The 21,649-nt window shown below is 40.1% G+C and overlaps 2 protein-coding genes across 3 annotated transcripts in view; one reads left to right on the top strand and one right to left on the bottom strand.

Annotated features, from left to right (window-relative positions):
- gas7b (growth arrest-specific 7b) overlaps positions 1–18,267 on the top strand; it is an 83,374-nt gene extending 65,107 nt beyond the window's left edge. The window contains exons 10-14 of the mRNA XM_033611977.2: positions 5,298–5,426; positions 6,084–6,207; positions 13,322–13,401; positions 13,988–14,086; positions 15,671–18,267. Of these exons, the coding sequence (XP_033467868.1) occupies positions 5,298–5,426; positions 6,084–6,207; positions 13,322–13,401; positions 13,988–14,086; positions 15,671–15,784 (546 nt within the window). The 3' untranslated portion in view covers positions 15,785–18,267. The remainder of the gene's footprint in view (positions 1–5,297; positions 5,427–6,083; positions 6,208–13,321; positions 13,402–13,987; positions 14,087–15,670) is intronic.
- Positions 18,268–18,413: 146 nt separating this feature from the next.
- The window catches only part of LOC117247589 (putative uncharacterized protein MYH16), an 82,618-nt gene continuing 79,382 nt past the window's right edge, over positions 18,414–21,649 (bottom strand). For both annotated transcript variants that reach the window (XM_033612173.2, XM_078163134.1), the window contains exons 21-23: positions 21,121–21,321; positions 20,884–21,030; positions 18,414–20,788 (exon numbers count right to left, since the gene is read on the bottom strand). In XM_033612173.2, coding sequence (XP_033468064.1) covers positions 20,639–20,788; positions 20,884–21,030; positions 21,121–21,321 — 498 coding nt within the window. In that variant the 3' untranslated portion in view covers positions 18,414–20,638. The remainder of the gene's footprint in view (positions 20,789–20,883; positions 21,031–21,120; positions 21,322–21,649) is intronic.

The raw sequence follows: 21,649 nt of genomic DNA, 5'->3' as shown, positions 1-21,649 counted from the left end.
ATTTTAAGAAAAAGTCAGACACTTAGAATAACAATCTGAGCCTGTCAGTGGCAAAAACAAACACTTTCAGTGGACATGCATTGACATTGTGAACATGTCCTAAATGTTACTTTGTGTCCTGTTTTGTCGCTGCCAGCTGCCATCCCCTGGCTCAGAACTGAAGAACAATCTGAGCCTGTCAGTGACAAAAACAAACACTTTAAGTCGACTTAAATTGATGGTGTGCATTACCCTGAGTGGTTACATTGCAGCCTGTTTTGTGGCTGGCAGCTGCCGCCCTGTCACTCAATAAAGGACCAATTTCAAAATTGTATGTCTTCATTAGTAACTTAGAACAAAAATATGGGAAAATAGGGTCTAGGTTGAAAACTATTGTGACATTTAAACTTTATGTTTGGATGCAGCAAAGTGTAAATGAGAGCCATGATTGACATGGTAGGAATGAACTGAGATTCAGATCCGCTAGTCAGATTATGTGCTGATAATCAAGTGCTGGTGTGTGTTCCTCTCTGTGAGGAGCTCATTGGAATCATTTAAAGTAACATAAAGAAAACCGCATAAATTCCGATTCTGATCCAGTGGATTGGTGCATCCCTAATACATTAACAAGCAGTCACAGTCAGTCTTTCATATACTGTACAATATCTACAGGCTTGAACTATATCAGCAGCCATTTCTCCTTACTGAAGACATTTACAGATGCAGGCGACATTTCTGAAACTACATGACTGTGAAAAAAGGACACCCACTGTTCAATTATAGAGCGTGTGAAAAGTACAAGAATTGTTAATTGAAAAAAGAAACTGCAGAGAAATCTTAATCTTATGCGAAAGAGCAAAAAAAGAGAGCAAAAAAATGATCAGGGTTACAAAAAGTAAAGAACATCTCGTACAGTATGTGACTCCATCCTGACTGAGCTCTGCAGCTGAAAGCACATGTGACTCATGAGGCAGACAGACTGCCTTCAAATGTAATTATATACAGTGCAGGGATTCCTGATGGCTCTTTGAAGCACATACATATGACACTGAAAACGTTTACATGCACACTAATATTCCACTGTTATTCCAAAGATGACCAGGGTGGCTCTGCGGGTTTTCATGGATGCGTTGTACACAAACTTGCTAACAGTTTGCAAGGCTGTGGGGTAGAGATGCATGCCCAAAAGAAAAACCCTCATTTTTGGCTGTTTGGTCTGTTTTTGAATATTATGAAAACTATGGATATCAGCAGGTTTTTGGATATGTGCAAATATCGCAACAGTGACCTTTTTGAGAAGGTGGTAAAAGGAGGTAAAGAGGGAGGCTGTGTTTGTATGGTTAAACAGCAACTGAAAAAATCCTATTTTTCATGCAAAGAAACAAAATGGCACGTGATAAATGTCATGGTAAGGCAAGTCATTGGAGTATGGACGGCTGCATGTGAAGAAGAATATTAGTGGAATATGTATTTTCTTTAGCCATGTAAACAGCTTAGTAGGAATATTGTCTGTTGCGAAATAAGAGCAGAAACTGGAATACTTTGTGCATGTAAACATAGTCAGTGAGGCTTCCTCTTAATGGGAAAGACTCTCAGTGTTTGCTGCTTCAAGTCAAAGAACTCCGCTCAAGTTTGCACCTCCACCTCTGGCTCCAAGGGGAGCTGCTCTTACTTTCAGGGTTGTGAAGTGGAAATGCTAGATGGGTTTGTCTCGGGAGTTTTGAGAGGGAAGAGGAAAGATGGAGACCAGGATTACAGCTGGACTGATGGAGGAAATGGAGCCGGTGATGTTATCCTCCAGAGATGCACAGATGTGCGGCACAGTTCCAGCTTCTTGAAGGAGAAGGAAGGATTTGAGTGGAAATGAACTTTGAATGATTGCTTCCAATGTGACTGTAGGGGGGAGCAGCAGATCTCATTCATCACTGACTGCTGGGACGGAACTTCACATTGTTTATTAGGGATCATATAACTAGTGACAGGCTCGCTACCCACAAGTTACTCAATTCAGAAATAATATTATCTTGTCACATTCTCGGAGCAGGAAGATTTCACACTGTGTGTCATTTACATTTAGAAATCAGAAAAAATCTGAAAAGGAAGCTAAACAATTTGATGCATAATGTTCTGGTTGTTGTTTGGCTCCAAAAATCAAATAATTTCTCATCTAAACTAACTCACTGTGGGAGGATGATGACATAACATTGAAAGCGACGACAGGAAATGGAACTAATTATGGTTTTTGGATAATTTAATCAGATATATGAAGAGGGAGGATTAAAGTGATTTCCCTTTTTGATCGATAACTTTATCATTACTTCAATTCAAAAAGTAAAATTCTTTTCATGACTCGCTGCTGGGAAAATAAGTAATTTTACTCCCACACCACTTTATATGCATGAAGAGTTAGTGTATCTACCTCTGGATTTATATTGTCACTCAACAATTAAAGCTGCCTGAAAGATTTATTCTTTTCTGTTATCGGGAATCTGAAAGTAATCAAAAGTTGTGCATGCTTTTGGACAGTGAACACAATACGTCACCTCTGAGTGATGCCAAATTGAAATTCAGCTGTATGCTCATTCATCTTTTTCTCTCACCACAGCCTGATGTCATGAAATACACTAGAACTGGGTGGAAAAGACTTTTCCGAGGAACTCTTTTCTATATTTGTCCTGTTGCAAACAGCCTGTCCTCACATGACACTGTTCAACCAAATGTGATAAGCTGAGGGGCTGAATGCAGCTCTGGCCTACTTTATTCCACCATCACTGTGACTCTGTTTGATGAAGAAGCTCACAGTGATGATGTTTTTGCCTGTTAAAGCAAAACTTTGGTCTGCATTTGCTAAGAGAGTCCAACTTGGGGACACGGGGCCTGTGAGACAATGTGAAGAGCAGAGGGTCTCCAGAGTGAAGCACGGATGTATTTAGAGAACTGAATATTGCTGCTCCATTTATTCCAATGAAAGCTGCTCACTAGGGACAAACGTGGAAAAAGTTTCTCAGGCTTCCACATTTTTGGGCTTATTTAGAATTTCTATTGGATCTATGGCTTAAATTGTGAAAAGAAGAACAAAGAGAACCATTTTGGAGTGTTTGTGAAAAAAGAATAATGTAATGACTTGACCCAAATGAAATCTGCAGTCTTGCACATCTGCAATTTGTGAACCAGGCCAGCTTTAGTGGAATCTGTTTTTGCTTGTAATTTGATAGACAATATTACTTTAAGGTAACAATTTTTATGAAAATCTGCAGAAAAATTGTGGAGGTGTCATTGAATATTGGCAGGCACAGATTCCTTGTGGGCCTGGTAAGGACGGCAGAACAAAGTCTGGCACCAGTGTGCTATGCTACATGACATGTAGTTCCAACTGTGACCACTACATTAAAATTGCCTCACATCCCAGCTTTAGTCCTGGAGCCATGGATGGAATTGTCACTTCCTTTGCTTCCATGACAGTTATGGGTTCGCTTTTGCTGTTTGTTTGTTTGTTTTTTTAAACATCCTTTTAGCTGAGGATTAGAAGGTAACGGACACAGAAAGTGGAATATTCAAGCACTATTGGGCAAATATACCTTTACTATCAGTATTTTTAAAAATGTGTGTATTTAATATTAGTATTAGGGTCGGTCTGGCTCTGTGCACATTAGTTGCCGCTGCTCTGCACTATGCTAATACAACAGTTACCACTGATAATGGGACAGCATTGATGCAGAAGCATACAGCCCACTCTCCAGTCCCCCCCTTGTTAACACTGTTAGCTCTGTCAGCACTGTTTCCATTGTTTAACGCTGGTCATTGAGTTAGCACCATTAGCATCAACCTCCATGTAGAGAACCGTGTCCAGACAACTCATACGCTCTTAATTTCGCATAGAGCCTCTTTTACTGCTAAGCTTTTCAGCAATGATGTTAGTTGATATTAGTAATGTGTGATTAAAGATTAGCTTTGTTGCATGATGTGATAATGTGTTCTTCACTGAAGCTACAGTAGATAACATAAGCGTGCTAAAGTTATCATCGCTAATGTAACTTTGGTAACATGCCTTTAAAGATTAGCTTGTTGAACAAGGTTATAAAAGTTACAGTAACAAACCTTTTTCATGGAAAACTTAAAAACAGCACAGAAGAAAATCATTGTTTTAATTTTGTGTTATGGAAACATGACGAAAACTCACCATAATAATAAAAAAATATGTAGCTATATATTTTTAATTTTTATCTAATTTTACTTTTTTTGACTTTTAGTTGACAAACAAACTTTGTTTTTCTCACATTCTTCCACATTAAACAAAGAATTCAGAAACAGAGAAAATTCTTGATGCATTGATGTGATAGGGGTCACTGTGTGTAACAACAACAAAACTATAACAAAACATCAGTTTCCAAACTCTTACACAACTTGTGCAGTATAATCCAAGTCTCATTCATCCAGTTGTATGCTCAGTACTTCCCAAACAGACAGACGTTTCTGACAGGGAACTAAACAGAATGTGACATACTGTATATCTATGCTCTCCTCAAAGCCAGACTCCATTGACAAAAAGCTGTAATTTACCTCCCTACACATGAGCCTCTGGTCTACCACTGCCTCAGTCAGTTAGTGTGTTATTGTGTAACTTCTGTGTTTCAAAGATTGAGTTCAGATTCACACAAGTTACACAATAACACAAACAAACTACCAATGAAACCGGTGATAAAGCAGCAGCTATTGTATTTAGCAATATAAAATTACTGTTTTTGTTGATGAAGTCTGGCTTTGAAGAGAGCATCCCTGATCTTCACTTTCAGTTCACCTCCCCATTGGAAAGTACTGTCTGTTTGGGTACTGAGTACTGAGCATACGACTGGATAAATGATGCTTGGATCCTACAGCACGACTTGTGCAAGAGTTTGTAAACAGATTGTTTGTTGTTGTTAAATGTGGACCCCTATGACTTTAATTCATGAAGACTTTTCTCAATTTTTGGAGTATTTGTTCACCGGAGGCATTCAAGAAAAATGTTTTCTACCTGAATTCAGTGTTACATGGGTTGAGTATCTGATACACAAATGGTTGTTTGGGGTGTGAAGTATTCCTTTAATGCCACTTTAAGTCCTGTACATGGTAACTCTTGTGGATGTTGATAACATTATTAAATAAAGCTCTTGGGAGGAAAATGGCTGCTAAAGCAAGTGATACATTGTCACCCTTGGAGACCCTTTGCTTTTAAATTGGCTTAAAGACATGAGGTTCCCATGAGGGAGAACTCCATTTAAATGGACTTTCATTATGTTCTGCTGCTTAATTCTGAATCATTGTTTTGTTTTGAGCAGCTTCAGAGTGAGGTGGAGAAGCCTTTCCTGACCTTCAGGGAAAACTTTAAGAAAGACATGAAGAGGTTCGACCATCACATCGCTGACCTGCGGAAGCAGCTGGTTGGTCGCTATGCAGCGGTGGAGAAGGTACACACATACAGATATAAGAACAAGAAAAGCAACTCTAATGTAACACAGTTCTGTCCTTGCGCTCGGCAGCAGCAGGATTTCAGGAATCATCTTGCTGGTGATTAAAATTCCACATACCTTCCATAAGCAGACGGCTGTTTCCCGTCCCTGGAATGTTTCCTGCTTTTTTGTGTACAATGAAAAGCAATTGGCTGAAGCCTGAAGGCAACTGCAAATCTGTCTCACATCATCTGTCATCTGAGTAGCGTTCACTGGGAGACGGGACAAAACCGTTTCTCTCTGATAAACTCATCTGATGGACAATTGAACATTTAAAGCAGGACAGGAAATAAGATACTGACTATGTTGGCTGTCAAAGGCACTGGATGATAGATGAATACTACGACAGTGTGTAGGAGACTGCATTATCACTGTGATTAATAGAAGCAAACTTTTATCACTTTAATTACAATGATGCTTCTAGGACATTACATGTTAGTTAAAAAAATGCTGGCTGTAACTCAGATAGAACTTTAAAAGCAGGCCATTTACTACTTGCAGACTATTTTATAGTAGGATAATAGGACGGCATCTTGCTTTGGGATAAAAATATTTCTTTATGTGCAGCTGTGGGATTTGAGTGTGTCTCTGACTCCAGTCCCTTATCTCCGGCAGGCCCGTAAAGCTCTGGCTGACAGACAGAAAGAGCTGGAGTTGAAGACTCAGCAGCTGGAGATCAAACTCAGCAACAAGATTGAAGAAGACATCAAGAAGGCACGCAGGAAATCCACACAAGCAGGTCAGAGCCAGCGGGGTCAAAGGTCACACTGCAGGGTTACTGTGGGGTCACAGTCTCACTCAGGTGTTTGTTGTTTCAGGAAGGAGGGAGCTCTGCCCTGCAAGCTCTCATATATCTGTGGATGTAAAACATATGGTGCGAGCAGAAGTTGCTGTTGACTGCTGGTGCTGGTCAATTTTAACTTCACTCAATTTTAGTGCTGCTCATGCAGTTAACAGAACTTTTAGTGTGATTGTGTTTATTGCTTCTTGTCTCCTAAAGGACAGTCAAGCTGACTCCAAAACAGTTTTGTACATTGAACCCCAGATTGTCATCAAATTCTTGTCAGGTTTGCAGCTCTGTAAGCAAAAGAATTTTGTACTTGTTGTGCTGACCGTTGAGAGACAGGAAAGCCGGAGATTACAAAATGGAGGAAGCTATTGTAGCTAAGCTATGTTGCACCATACACTTTTATTAAACTCTCCTCTGTCGGAGTATGAACTGCTTCAAGAGTGGGCATGCTTCTGTTAAGTTGTGAGACAGGGGCAGTTCCTCTTATTGGGGCTACGGCACTATAGTGAGCTCTTGCTATGCTGGCTGTTTTTGTATTTTCAAATATTAGTATTTATTTATGTATCCTCAGAATCATGTGTTTTGGATGGTATTATGGTATTGCTGGTGATGTGTCAGTGTTTTTTTCCACTCGCCTGCTCTCATCCATGGCTCTCTGAATGCTGTTGCCTGGCAAAGGTGGCATTGTTGGCCGTATAGGGGTCCCCGGAGACGACCAGTAGACATTAACCTTATAATGTGTTTTTCAAAACTGTATTATTTTCAGTAAATTGTTGATTTATATTAGCAATCATTGCTAGTAGCTGGTCTGACCAGCTAGAAGCTGGCAGGCGTGTTGTTGACCATCCTGGTCATGTAGCCTTGTAGCTACTGCAGTGTTGCCAGGTTGGTTCAAAAACATCATAATTTGCCAGGAAAATATTATGAATTTTAATAGAAATTAGAAAAATGTCCACACCATGACAAACCAGGCCAAAGTTTTGTCAACCCACTCAAGCTAATTTTCACCAACACAATCCATCCTAAAGCCACCCAAATTGGCGGACAATTGCCCAGATTGGCAACATTTTTTTCGGACCTGTTACATTTGGTGTGGAGTATCAACCAATCAGGGGCCACGAAGAAAATCAGGTGACGAAAAGTGCACCCTTCCGCACACAGACAGACTATAGGCAGCGCTTTTTTTATTAGTCATCCCATGTTACTCTACTAATATATGATTTATGTCACCAAAATGTATAACAAAAACAATTTTTCATTAAAATATGAATAGCAAAATTGGAATCACAGGAGGGGGCGGCACCTTCATGTCACCGGACGGGAGTTGATAGTACTAAAAAGTCTTTAAAACTTGTGTGAACATTGTGACATAGTTTCCCTTTAGTGACCCAGCTAACAAATTAGCTAACTGATAATTAGCAAACTAACAAGTTTGAAGAGCTACTGTGACTGACTAGCCTAGCATTTTCACAATTGGCCAGTGTGAAAGCTGTTGATTCACAAGCTACAGTAGTTCATGACGAGTGCCCCCTAGAGGCTGCAATGTTTATTACACCCCATTAAAAGAATGTTCTGTACAGAACAAAACACATACTGATGATGTAGCTGAATATGTGAAGTTTGTTTTGAGTTGGGTACTACAGATTATGGAACCATTACAGCCAAAAGGGTTCATCCTATATGGAACCTTAATGTGCTTTGTTAATTTAATGGCATCATGTGCGATGGATTATTAGATATTTTTGGGAAAAAAAATACATTTTTGTCTGACCGTAGCATTAGAAAAAACCTCATGGAGTATTAAAAATAGAAAGAGTACACTGTAAGAATGAGTTCTGTAAATGTCTTTGCAATCTGCTCTGTAGCTTTTGTGCTGAAAGAAAGATCTGGAGTTTTACCAAAAACATTAGGATACATCCTCAAGGGAACTATGAATAATCGAGCAAAGAGTTAAGAAGGGGAGAATTTTTATACCTAATAGCTCACTAAAATCATTAGAATCATCTTCTGGGGACCATGAATTTCATGGCTGTCTGGTCAGGCACTGTGAGGATTTGTTGCTCTTGTCCAAAGAGTTAGGGTTTTGGCCGTGCCTTTAAAGAAGTTTGCACAAACATTTATGTTATCTGAATTACTAAATATAATGTGCAAAGAAAATGTTGTTTGGAAGGCGATAGTACTCTGAAATGCAGATATCTGGATCTGGATTTCATCATTCAACCTATAAAAGTCCCTCCCCACCAGATGTAGGATTCTCTCCTTTAAGAGATCATCTGAAGATGATCCACAGTGGTTTGTGTCAGCGCTGACTCCAGTCCAGCTACAAATCAGACTCCACTGATAGCAAACGGTTAACTTACTATCCTCCTCCACAGTTTCTTTAGCTCTTCATTGAAGCGGTCACTCGAGATCGGCTGTGAACTGAGATACTGTGTTTGTCTTTTACATGAGTCATGAGCTTTATCAGCACTTCGAGCCAGACTGGGAGTTTTCTTTTTTTTAAGAGGGATGGGAGAGGAGAGAAGGAGGGGGGTCAGGAACATTGTGCGTTCACACCAGACTTGCAGAGAGGCGTGGGTGTGGACTAACTCCACAGTCCCTTGGGGAAGATACAGACACATACATGCACATGAATAATTTGGCTGCAAAACAGTTCCATCCCACAAAGTCATTTCATCTACATTATAGAGAGAGACTTATTCTGCTGACTACTTGAGTGAAATTCTACTGGAAACAGAGGTCTCTATCAAATCTTTTTAGACTGAATGTGGGACTAAAATACATGTTACTGTAAGACTGTAACTTTGAAAGAATAAATAACACTTCCTCTAACAAATATAAAGTTGAATTCATAAGCAATAAAACACGTTCTTGCTCAATTCAATACAGTAGTGTTTTTTCTTTTTCTGCTGCACTCTTAGTCCTGTGTTGAAACAGAGTGCGGGGTGTATATCTATATATGTGTGTGCATGTTTGTGTGTGCGCTTATTTATGTATATATGTTAGCGATGGGCATTTTATGTAATATTCATATCCAAGTACTCGCATTAAATTATTTTTGAGTTCTCGAGTACTGGCAACAAAAAAAAAAAAAAAAAAAGAAATGTAAATTGGCAGTGAAAGTGAAATTTGAAATTCATTTTTTGAACAGCCAGGCTTTAATTCCTAGTAAACTATTAATTCAGAGTAAACCTAAGTTAGTTATAACAAGTTGGACACAGCACTGCTCTCCCCCTAATCAGTTAAACGACTGCCTGCTTAGCACGAGCTAACACAGCGACATATCCTCTTACAGCGCTTTGTTTGATATGCTACAAATTAGCGCCCCACGAATGATGTTCTGTGCTTAATGTAAAGTTACGCACTTAACATCAAGTTATGTAGGTTAGTTTTAGTCAAGTAAGTTACTGGGGTTAGGTTTATGAACAGAAACATAGTAAGGACGTGCCTTAAAATGACTCAGTTCACACAGTTCTGGAAACTGGTCTCCCTGGTAAAGTCCTGTGTTTTGTGACCACCACCACCCCAACCTGCCTCCTTAAGGGAACTGCTTCCTTTTTTCCTCCTGCCCGTGCATATAATCGTAGTCTTCCTAAATACGTGGGTTATGTATACATTTCTGGCTTGTGATTATGTGGAATATGTATGAATTTTGGTGCATTACTTTTCATAGGAAAACGTACGAATAGTGCATGAGAACAGCCTGAACACAACAGCAGCGGCTAACACCGAGCGCTTATTTGTCCACGCAAACTTACACTGACACGGACACCAAAATGGCTCAACTCTGTTGTTAAAAGTACTAATAACTGTTAGCTGTGCAGTGCTAACAGTTAGCCCTGTCACTGCCCGCGTGTGCAGGCGGACCTTTCACCAACTGTTCTCTGGTGCGGAGCTCACACTCCTACAGCAGTAGTCTCATGATAAACAGAGAGGGAGCGACAGCAGAGCAAGGGGGCGCTGAGAGCAGCACGCAGTTCCACAATGACATAAGATTTTACTCAAAATAATATGTATAAAAGTCATGTTCACATGTGGGAGGCTAGGCCGCGATTACCTTATATGGTGAACAAATACTGACACTCATCTTTAAACTCATACAGAGATGCTGTATTTAGGATGTAATATTTGTAGTGCATATCATGCGCCACCAGAGGTCAATCTTTATTGGTGGAAGCTGTGGCTGAGCTGACAAAAATGGTGACTGCAAGTGGTATCCACATTTGATTGACATGATAAAGTTTAAGTGCACCCTCGCAACCACAACAACAGCTTGTGCCAGCAGACCTCAACGGGATCCCCTCACCGACAGAAAGTGGCTAACATGACCAAGACATGGCAGTCTGGTCTGGTTATAAGGCTACATTCACACACATGTCATGCTCCTAACAGACTGCATGTTAGACGGGTGCGAGGGGAAAAAGAGGAGGGGTGGAAAAGTAGCATGAGCAGCAGCCGGGTTGGTTTGTTCAAGTTTTTAATAGGTGTGCGACCTGAGGAAAGTGACTCGCTAAGAGTAAACAGATGTAGACTCTCCACCGAAGTGTGATGTCATGACTCAACCAGGCACAACCACATGCTGTCACACACAAGTGCGAATCCTCCATCCAAACTGGCTCTCTTCACTCACACAGAGTCATTCCTCCTCCGTGCTGCTTATGCAACCAGGGAGAAAAACAGCAGCAGTTGTTGACGGTGCTCATGGCGTCTGGCTGCCAGTGATGATGACTACAGCGTGAGGGAAGCAAAGGGGAGGCTGATGCCAAAACAACTAAAGCACGGCATCTGTCTGCTCATAACAAAGACTCATTATCGCACAGTGCTCTTGCTGCATTGGACTACACACAGCGTTTACTCATTTATGTATCCTTATACCAGGGATTTTATTTATATCAACCTCCTAAGGCCATGATCACCCTTTTATGGAGCTCATTACTTTTGGTTTTAACTTTAAAAGAAGGGAATTTATTGGTATTCATTTCGTTTTTTTAAGGGTTGGAGGGCTGATGTGACGGGCTTATCTGCAGCATAAACAGCAGCTCTTTTGCATTTTCTTCCCGTTTTTCTTCGCTTTCTATTTATAGAAGCATATTTCTGAGCTGACCCAAAGACCCTGTTTACTGTAAACTTTACAGCTGCTGCAGCAGCAAACAACTTTTTGATGTGTTGGAACACACAGTCCACATGAAAATCAGTTTAAATAGATCTGTTCCTTTTAACCTCTCAAGTCCTGCAGACCCACCAGTATGTCTGTCATTAAAACTGTATCATGCTGTACGGCCAAACATTGTTCAAACCCACAAAACTTTTTTTTTTTTTCATCCTGGCAGGGCACTTTGACAAAAGTCAAGTTTTCAAAGATACCAAATGTCAGGCAGAATCTTGGAGAAATGTGCATAAAATGATGTACGAGAAGACTAAAATGTAGACTTGGAACAAGCTGATGGAAAAGAATACAATACTGCAAAAAGATGTTGTCAGCTTCAGGCTACTTAAAGCAACTGTAACCAATATTTTTATACCAATAATGGTTCATATGACTATGTGTAATGTTAAAGATGTCGCTTTTAGTGACAAACCCACAGAGAATCATCACCGAACCCTGCAGTGCCACTCAGCTTTAAGCCCCCAGGAACAGCACAGGGCTGTGAAGCCAATTTGACATAGTGGCCAAACATGGAAGTATATTTTCTGGGTTTCGTCACGTGATGCCATGGGGCCCAAACAGACTTTTTCCCATAGACTTACAATGTGAACTGCTGCGAAATGACTCATTTTACTATCAGAATTTGATTCATTTGTACAGATAACATTTTAAAAGTCTGGAAGAGCTGCAACATTAAGTTATTTTACCCCCATCCAAGTTAGCAGAGGGCTAAACCAAAAGTTAGCTGCTGCACAGCTGGCAGAAGTCTCTGGTGTTCTTGCTTCCTGGGCCCCACAATGAGGAAAATCGTAATTTTGTAACCAATAAGTCAAACTTTAATGAGCAACTTTCATAGGAATGAACAGGGCCCTGCCTCCAACACTGTATACAGGTCATACTCTTCAGGTTATACTCTGCAGAATCTCTGAATTTCATATCGAGTCCATTTACAGGGTTAAATGTATGGGCCATTTACAGAAAAAAACATCAAACCATGTTTTTTGTAACCTTGTTTTTCACAGTTATGTAAATACACCTGTCACCACGTTTTTTCTTTTTCATGGATGTAGCTAGGTAACTAGCAAGCTCCTTAAAAAGATGATGCTTCCCTTCTGAATCCCTCCCACAAAACTCTGATTGGTCGACTGTTTTTCCAACTCAGGCCCCACATTGGTTCAACAAGAGGCCTTTTTAAACTGCTGAACAAATCAGAGTTCTGCATGATGATTGAGAGGACAGCACCTAGGCTACAAACTACGAGCCTTCCTTATTTACCACTAGAAATGACTTGGCAGAGAGTTATATAACTCCCTTCACTGTAACTGGAACAGTGAAACTTCAGATCAAAACAGTAATTTTTCCATGGACCTGAAGGGCCCATTTTAGGACTCCACTTTGAGAAACACTGTCCTACACTGTCTGGGAGCTATCAAGCATTCACACATTTAAAAGATGAGTACGATGTTAATGTAAATAAAAAGTAGCAGATATATGAGCAGAAGATTGAGAGTCATCTGCTGAAGCACAGAATGATCAGCATCATTTCCTCCCTGATTTAATCTAACTGATGATTAGTGTTTGTTTTGTTGTCACCAGGATACAGGCCGTAACATTAATGAAAGGATGGATTAGACCTCTCCTTTTATTGTTGCTTATGCTATCATAATGAAATCTATTATCAGTCCAGATTGTCTGCACTGTTTGGGATAATCGCATCAGCTGAGTGAAGTGGAACTGCAACAGCTGTGTGGGAACAGTTAGGAAGTAGCACCACCTAGTGTGTGGAGTGTAGTATAGCGCATTGTACACTGTAATGTGCAGTACACCCAGATTTTGTCTGGTCTCATGTAGTCATATGTGTGCATGGATTTCCACCTTAAAAAAGTCTGATTACATTCTCTTTATTCTCTCAAACAGGAGACGATCTGATGCGCTGTGTCGACCTTTATAACCAGTCTCAGTCCAAATGGTTTGAAGAGATGGTCACCACAAGTCTGGTAAGAAATCATGTGTTTAATGTGTGTAGTTTGCTGTGTGAGAGGAAGCTGTTTTTTTTCTTTAGATCTTCTTCAAGTTTATAACATCTTACATTTTTTACACTTGCTTTAGCTCATTTTTTCATAACATTTTCAGTGTACAAAACTCAATTTAACTAGCCAAACTGACTGACTTTTTTTTTTTTTTACTTTTTTATTTGTTTGTTTTTTGTTTGTTTTTTCAGTTCGTTAGAAGAATCTTCAGATTTAGACATGTATACTGTACGTGCAAAAGTAATGGGAAACTCCTCTCCAATTCATACATTTATTGATTTTACAGAGTTTTAAGTGCTTGGCTCATTTATATGTAGCAAGCATTTGGTTGCTTCCAAGTCATACTTTTTATCCCCATAACAATTCTGAAAAGACCCAACCTTTAAATGAAATAGTTGACAGTCTTCCAAACAGGGAATTTGCGAATACTTCTTGTGAAATTATTGTTAATCCCCTGTTAGCACTGTAGACCGACTTTTCTGCTCAGTGTAGACAGATGGAAGTGTAGAGATTTTTGGATGACTGAGGCATTACACAACGCTCTCCTCCTCAGGAGCTGGAGCGACTGGAGGTGGAGCGGGTGGAAATGATCAGGCAGCATCTGTGTCAGTACACCACCCTTCGGCATGAGACAGACATGTTCAACCAAAGTGTAAGTACAACTTCAACTCAGTATTACAGCTACTAAAAAACTACTTCACACTCTTTTCTGAGTGACAGAGGTTAGGGCTGTCATTCTCTCTAATACATACACAGTTAGAATTAAAGTATTATTCATCATTACTAATGTTACAATGTAAAGTCACTCCACTTCTGTCTCTGTACTGAAGACACCTATGATCCTAAGAGGCTCCTCATAAATGTTAGTGTAGTGTTGTAGGAATACTTCACACACTAAATGACCATTCGTTCATTGTTGAATTTTGAAGAAAACTTTGATTTTCTCAGCTGCCTCCAATACTTATACAAGGAATAATAAATTGATAGGTTGATAAATTGATGTCCATGTTAGACAACAGTAAATCTATATAAAAGCATCTGTTAACAAACTCTCACACAACTCGTACAGTCCAATCCAAGTCTCATTTATCCAGTCATATGCTCACTACTTCGAAAACACATGCATTTTCGCTAAAACATTACAGTTTAAAACTGATCTGAAAGTGAAAATGAACTATGCTCTCTTCAAAGCCAGACTCCATTGACAAAAACAGTTATTTTACCTTGCTGAACACGGGAGCCCCTGCTCTACCACTGCCTCGATCAATTAGTTAGTTTGCGTTATTATGTGACTTTTGTGAATCCAAACTAACCTTTTGAAACACCAAAGTCATATAATAACACGAACTAACTGATGGAGGTAGTGGTAGACCAGCAGCTTCTGTGTTCAACAACGTATAATTCCTGTTTTTGTCAATGGGGTCTGGCTTTGAAGAGAGCATGGGTGAGTTTCATTTTCCATTAGTTCCCTGTCAGGAAGGGCTGCTTGTTTAGTACTCAGCAAAGGATGGGATAAATGAGACTTCGATTATACTGCACAATACTCTGTTACTCTGTTTTTGGATTCTTCTTTCACCATGGAGGCATGCAAGAAATTCAAATTTTTCTTTATGAATTCAACTAAACACAGCGTGAGTAATTGATTTACCCTGGATCATTTGGGAGGTGAAGTATTCCTTTAAGTCAAATGACATTGATAAATAATGTAATCCTAATTTTGCAAGTAGAAGTTAAAGTCAAGGACAGCTTCGCTTTTATCAAGTTTCCTAGCTAATGTTTAGGGAGACATCAAGATAAGACTTTATTGATCCCTGAGGGAAGTTTTAATTTCAGCAGTTCAGAAACAGGCCAAGCGATAAGAAAACTGATAAAGAGGTGATATTTAAAAAGCTCTTCACAATACATAAATTGGATGCAAATCCAATGTCTAATTTGACAGCTGAGACTCAGTTATTAGTGTTGATACTACATTTGTATTTGAAGTGACAAAGTGTTTTATGCCTGGTCAGACAAATGTTGTGTGTTTATTGTACACTTCATAACAGTTGTTACTTTTAATTATATTTTACTTGAGTGCATATTGTAAATTAATAAAAGCACCACATTTCCCTCAATCCCATCATTACGCCACCTACACCAGCAGAGGGAACTAGAGAGCCACTGTGCAAGCCCACTGACCAATGATAACATTAGCTATCACCTGAGCCAGTGCCTTGACTATTCTTTCTTTGTCCAGACGATGGAGCCGGTGGACCAGCTGCTGCAGTGTGTGGACCCGGCCAGAGACAGAGAGCTGTGGGTGCAGGAGAATAAGACTGGAGACATCAGGCCAGTTGACATAGAGATCTGACCTCAGTGCTGTTTGACGGCTTTGCACGTGCACACTTTTACCCTCTGGCTCAGAGGCTGCATGCCTGAGGACTGACTGGGAGATGAAATCTGTGCTGGGATCTTCACTCCCTCCCCCCACTGATCCACTTGTGACTCCTAACAGACTGAGGGATGATCAGTCAGCACTCACTGGCTCTTCACATCCCGCCAGCAACCTGCTGAGGATGATGTCAGTATCTGGGGAGTATTGTGAGAACCCTCAGTGATGAACAAAGATGTCAGATAGTGACAGGTCATGGTTTTCTGTTATGCAAGCTGATGCTCAGCTGAAATGGCACAGGGAAATGGAACTGTGAATGTGAACTGTGAGGTAAAAGGTGAGGGGGATGATCAAGACGCACCAACAGTGAACATTTAGCACCTGTAAATGTCAAATAGCTTTATGTCATGCAGCAGTGTAATGCTGCAGTTTGTATGTGCTTTTGCTCTGTGAGGTAATTCACTGAAGTCACTCGAGTGTTGACACAAGTGTGACTTCAGACCTGCAAGTTGTTGGCAAAATTGATTTAACAGATGCTGCTAAGCAAAATGCATTCTGACTTTAGAGTGATATTATTGTGTACCAGAATAAGACTAATGTATTTTAATACTAACAACCACTGTGTGCAGGTATTGACTGTTTGCTAAGCCCCATCCCCTGCCTGTCAAGCACAGCATTCTCACATGGCACATACTAGCTGCGTCTCAATTCAGAGGCTGCAGCCTTTGAAGCATTTAAAGACCAGTTGCATCACAGAGACACGACCAAGGCTGACGAAGGCTCCTTCAAATGCGGCCAAGAAATCAGGCCTTTTTTCTCTGAATTTGGAGGATGCAACAGGTGAATCCTTCTTGGCCAAACCTTTCCCATTATTCACTGCACCCCGATGACCATTGGGTCATTTTCAAAGAATATGGCATTCCTAAACACAACACCGTTTTCCTTTTAGCTGTAAGTGCACAGCTTAAACAATCTTAATTTAAAAAGTTTACATAGTTTATATACCTGAAAAATGGTCCTTGCTCAGCTTGAACCATGTACATCTCCACAACCATGTAATAAAATTGTTAAAAAAAAAAAAAAAAAATTAAAAAATTAACAATTTCTGGCTCCATTATTCAACCATCTTGTATTGTAACCATCTTATTAACTTCTCTAGTGAAGTGCAGTTGGTTGCTGGGTGACAGGAGTGTCAACGGGTAGGGGCAGGCACAGCTGATGACACAAACTGGAAATCCTCTGTAGACCAGTGCATCCCATTTCGGAGACCGCTCTGTTCAGGCATTGTGGTCTTTAAGGGACACGGCCAACATAGACCACCAGGGCTGCGTCCCTCGAGGGCTGCAGCCCCTGAATTGAGACACAGCTACTTCGTTTACAAGAGGAAACCAATGATATCTTTTTGAAACATATAGGTCTTTGGTTTCACACAGCAGTAATCAAACAAACCATTCATTTCTGGATTTTGTTGGCTGAAATGACAACTGGTGCAAACAGAGTTTCTCTAGCTTGAGTAAGCTATTGCTAACACTTAAACTCATGCTAACAAAAGCCGTTGTCTTTAGCTGCTTTTTGAAAGTTTCCAATTTGTTTTACTGTGAGCCTGCAGTTTTGTTCTTCTGGGTTTTTGTTTCTTGAAAAAAGACTCCACCCTGTAAACTCTTCTGATACAGAATATTTCTCTTATAAGTTAATGCATGTGAGAAATCCAAAGCTTGACAGGCCTGCTGTGCCCGCTACAGTTGCTAAGCTATGATTGTCAGTAACTGACGATCATTGTTGTCAGTCAGGGTTTAACAAACTGTCAATAGATTTGTGACTAAAATCACAAATGTGGCCGCTCTTCTTTGCATCGCTGAAACAAGTGAAAATCTAAAACAAATCACTTCCCCTTCTGTTTTACTTCATACCTATTAAGAATTAAGAATCTGCCAGTTGCACTTTATACCCAAGTGATTTTTATGAAATATACTGTAAGTTGCTGTTGATGTGAAAAAATATTCTAAAGAGAGCTTGTTACACATTTTATTACTAATGGAAGCTGAGAGTGTTTTGGTTATGTTCACAGGGAGCCTGTAAATATATGAGATGTGTGATTTGCAATGAGAGGAGGCAGCAGAGTGAAGGATGTAAAATACGGTAAATAGTAGAGTCTTACACAAACACACAGAAGTTTGGCACTGATAATATATGGAACATACAAATTGTATATGCAATTGAAATAACAGCCCTCTTACTTATCGACAGTTTTGGACATACAGAAATCAGTTGCTTCAGTTGGATTCAGTGTCAGTGCTGCTGCCTGCAGAAGCTAAATGTTGTACAAAATGCTCTTTAACACCCATGTCTCGTCCAGTATTACTGCTTAGTATTACTTGACTTTTGAGAGAAGAGGACTGAGATGCTTTTGTACATTAACAGCTAGATTGGAATTTTTCATTAATAAAATGAAAATATGTATCTTATCTTATGTATCTTATGTCAACATGCTCCTTTCCAGGTTGTTTTTTCTCTCTCTCTCTCTCTCTCTCTCTGTGACATTTGTGTATGACCACAAATTGGAAAAAAGGCTTATATAATAAATGAAAAAGAATTTTATTTCCTAAAAAAAAACACAGACACACAAAAAAAACCATTTGAACATTCAACAATAAAATGATTTGGTCAAGCCATGTTACAGGTTAAGGCAGCAATAACAAAGATAAAAGTTCAGACAGAGATACACTTGGACTTTGTCAGACAGTTTAATTAAAATATATTGACTTTGCATTTTTTTTTATTATTGACCTAAAATAACACGTGTGTTGATAGTACCACATTGCATCTTATTTAGTGACACTTTATAATAATGATTAGTTATAAGTCATTTATCAGCCATTAGTTAATAATGAACTAATCATTTATATGTATGAAATTAAACGGAATTTGTCGATACACCCGACACTTAGCAGAAGACACTCAAATGTGATTCAGGGACAAGCTAAACTGGTTTGAACTGGTTTGACTGTATATAGCAGCTGTGTTCGCTGACTGTATACATCTAAAGGATTGTACATATATCTCTGGCAGGTAGGAATTATCAGCTCCATACACTAGCACAAAGAGCCTTAGATTTTATGCTTGAAATGATTAACCTTGTGTTTTTTGGGTTAGGGATTAGGGGACTGTTAGGAATCAACCAAAGCTAACCTGCTAGCCTAGCCTTATTGTTTAAAGTAGTAGATATTTGTTAGCTTCAGTCTTGCTGTACAAGCTACATTTAAAAAAAAAAAGTAAACTAAAAGTTACTAGTTATAAAGTTACAGAATGTGGTGCTATCTTTACCTTCCAGTCTGCAGCAGTTGGGAGACATTTGACTAGCTTACAGATGAAGTTAGCTAGCATTATGTGCAGTTTCGCCTTCTCTGTTGTGAATCTATGAAAGGCGAGGCATTACTGAATAAAGTTTTACTAGCCTATATAGTTACTTTATTTTTGCTTTACTCTCGAAGTCCACAATGTGAGATTTTACCACAGTACAGCATTTACAAACGGTAAATGGTTCATACTTAAGATTAACAGCTACTATAATATTATTAAACATTTACAACTGCAAATAAATGATGTATAAACTCATACATCATACTTAACTGATGACTTATAGATGACTTATTACTAATTGTAATAAAGTGCTACCTTTTGGTGATTTTACAGTTTACAGTACAGTTTGCATTGTTCAATGTGTTTTACGGTGGTTGACGAGGGCAAACACGCAACAAAAGCCCAAAACATTTCCATAAGGAAAAACTTGCTGCAGCTTGAGAAACATTGCCAATTCAAATACACATGAAAACCCAAAACAAAAACAACGATGTAAATGTACCGCAAATGAAAAATACAGAAATGATGCACAGTCACAAGCGAATGAATGAAAGCAAAAGCAACAGAAAAAAACTGCATATGCAGTAAACATGGCAGCTCAGGAGGCAGAGCAGGTTGTCCATCAATCGGAAGGTCAGCAGTACATTGCCTGGCTCCTCCAGTCCGCATGTCGAAGTGTCATTGGGCAAGATACTGAACCCCAAGTTGCTCCCAATGGCTCTTCTGTTGGTGTGTGTGTGTGTGTGTGTGTGTGTGTGTGTGTCTGTGTGTCTGTGTATGTGAAGGATTACTGAGTAGCTGGTGGCACCATGTATGGTAGCCTCGGCCACCAGTGTGGGAATGTGTATGTGAATGGGTGAATGTGACTCGTAGTGTAAAAGCGCTTTGAGTGGTTGGTCGAAAGACTAGGAAAGCACTATGAAGTGCAGTTCATTTACCACTTACAATGGAAGTTCTACTAGGCCTCTGAGGGCAAGTGGGGCGGCACTTTTTTCATTTGCAGCATGTTTTTGTTTCGGATTCTCGTACGTGCTTTTGAATTGGCATTCCTTCTGACGCTGCAGCACATTTCTCCAAATAGAAATGTTTTGGGCTGTTGTAGTGTGTTTGCTCTTGTCGGCCACCGTACGAACATTACATCATGAGGTGGATATAAAAGCGTGTTGGATTAAAGGTGGTGTGTCATTAAAGCTGTGATCTTACAGACTGCGGTCATAACAAAGACAGGAAGGAATGGATACATTTTAGAAAAGTCCAATGGGTATGTACAGTATACACAAACAGGTGACACACATTATAGGTTTGTTTATGACCTGGATGCATTGTGAAACTGCGGTTTCAGCCGCTCTGATGTTTCAAACTTCATGATGTACCATGTTTCACTTCTTCAAAAGACATCAGAGCTAGAGTGATGTAGCACCTGGAGAGAGTCAGACCTGAAATGCTGACCGTGATGACGTCACAGCTCAGTTTCTAATCAACCATGAGCTTCTTGAGAGAGTTGAGATACGCTGGGATGAGGGAGCTGACGGACTCGTCATCATTGAGGATCTTTTCCCCTCTGCCCTCTGAACCCACAGAGCTGGGCGACCTGACCAGGCCGGGGTATGGAGTGCTGTAACCCTGTTGGAGCATAGACATGCCTCAGAGTCAATATTCAGAGCAACCACAGGATTCTATCATTACCCTGTTACAGCAGTATGTCAGTAAATACTTACAGAGGAGTATCCCTTTCCGAAGCTGCCTCTGTTCTTGGTCCTGATCTTGGTGAGAGCTGACTCAGCAATGTCAGCTCGCTCCTCAGCATCATCCAGCTCATGGACAGTCTTCCTGTACTTCGCTAGGTTCATGTTAGCCTGTTCCTCCTGCAGTGACAAACAGACAAGAATATCATCAAGTGACATGCACTGTATGTCAAATAGGTTTAGAGAAAGTAAGAGGATGAGGCGACATACAGCCTCCTCCACTTGTCTCTTGTAGGCCTTCATCTTGTTCTGCAGCCTCTCCACCAGCTCCTGCATCCTCTGCTGGTTCTTCTGATCCTCCTCTGACTGAAACAGCAGCTCCTTCAGACGACGCTCGTTCTTCCGCAGTGTCTTCACCGTCTCAGCGTGCCGCTTCTGCTCCGAGTCCAACTCCAGCTCCATCTCTTTCACCTGCACATGGACATGTGACACTGACTGTAACTCTGATAATTAATCAAGTTTTATTGTAAATAAGAGAGTTTACATTTATGAGGATCTGTAGTCTCCGAGTTCATGACATCATCAGGTTATTTTCTCAGACGTGAAGCTCCTCCAGAGACACTAAAGACATGATACGGCTGTTTTTCCAGGCTGGGTGGTGCTCCTCATGACAAGTAAACTGATCTTTGTATGTAAAAAATGGTGGAATGCTCGTGCATGTTAGTGCATTTGAGTCTCTGTTCCCCAGTGGTTAGCAAATCACTGCTGCTTTGCACTGTGCTAATACAGCAGTTACCAC

Source organism: Epinephelus lanceolatus, chromosome 21, assembly GCF_041903045.1.
Source record: "Epinephelus lanceolatus isolate andai-2023 chromosome 21, ASM4190304v1, whole genome shotgun sequence".
NCBI classification, from domain to species: Eukaryota; Metazoa; Chordata; class Actinopteri; order Perciformes; family Serranidae; genus Epinephelus; species Epinephelus lanceolatus.
This window is presented reverse-complemented; position numbering and strand designations above follow the sequence as displayed.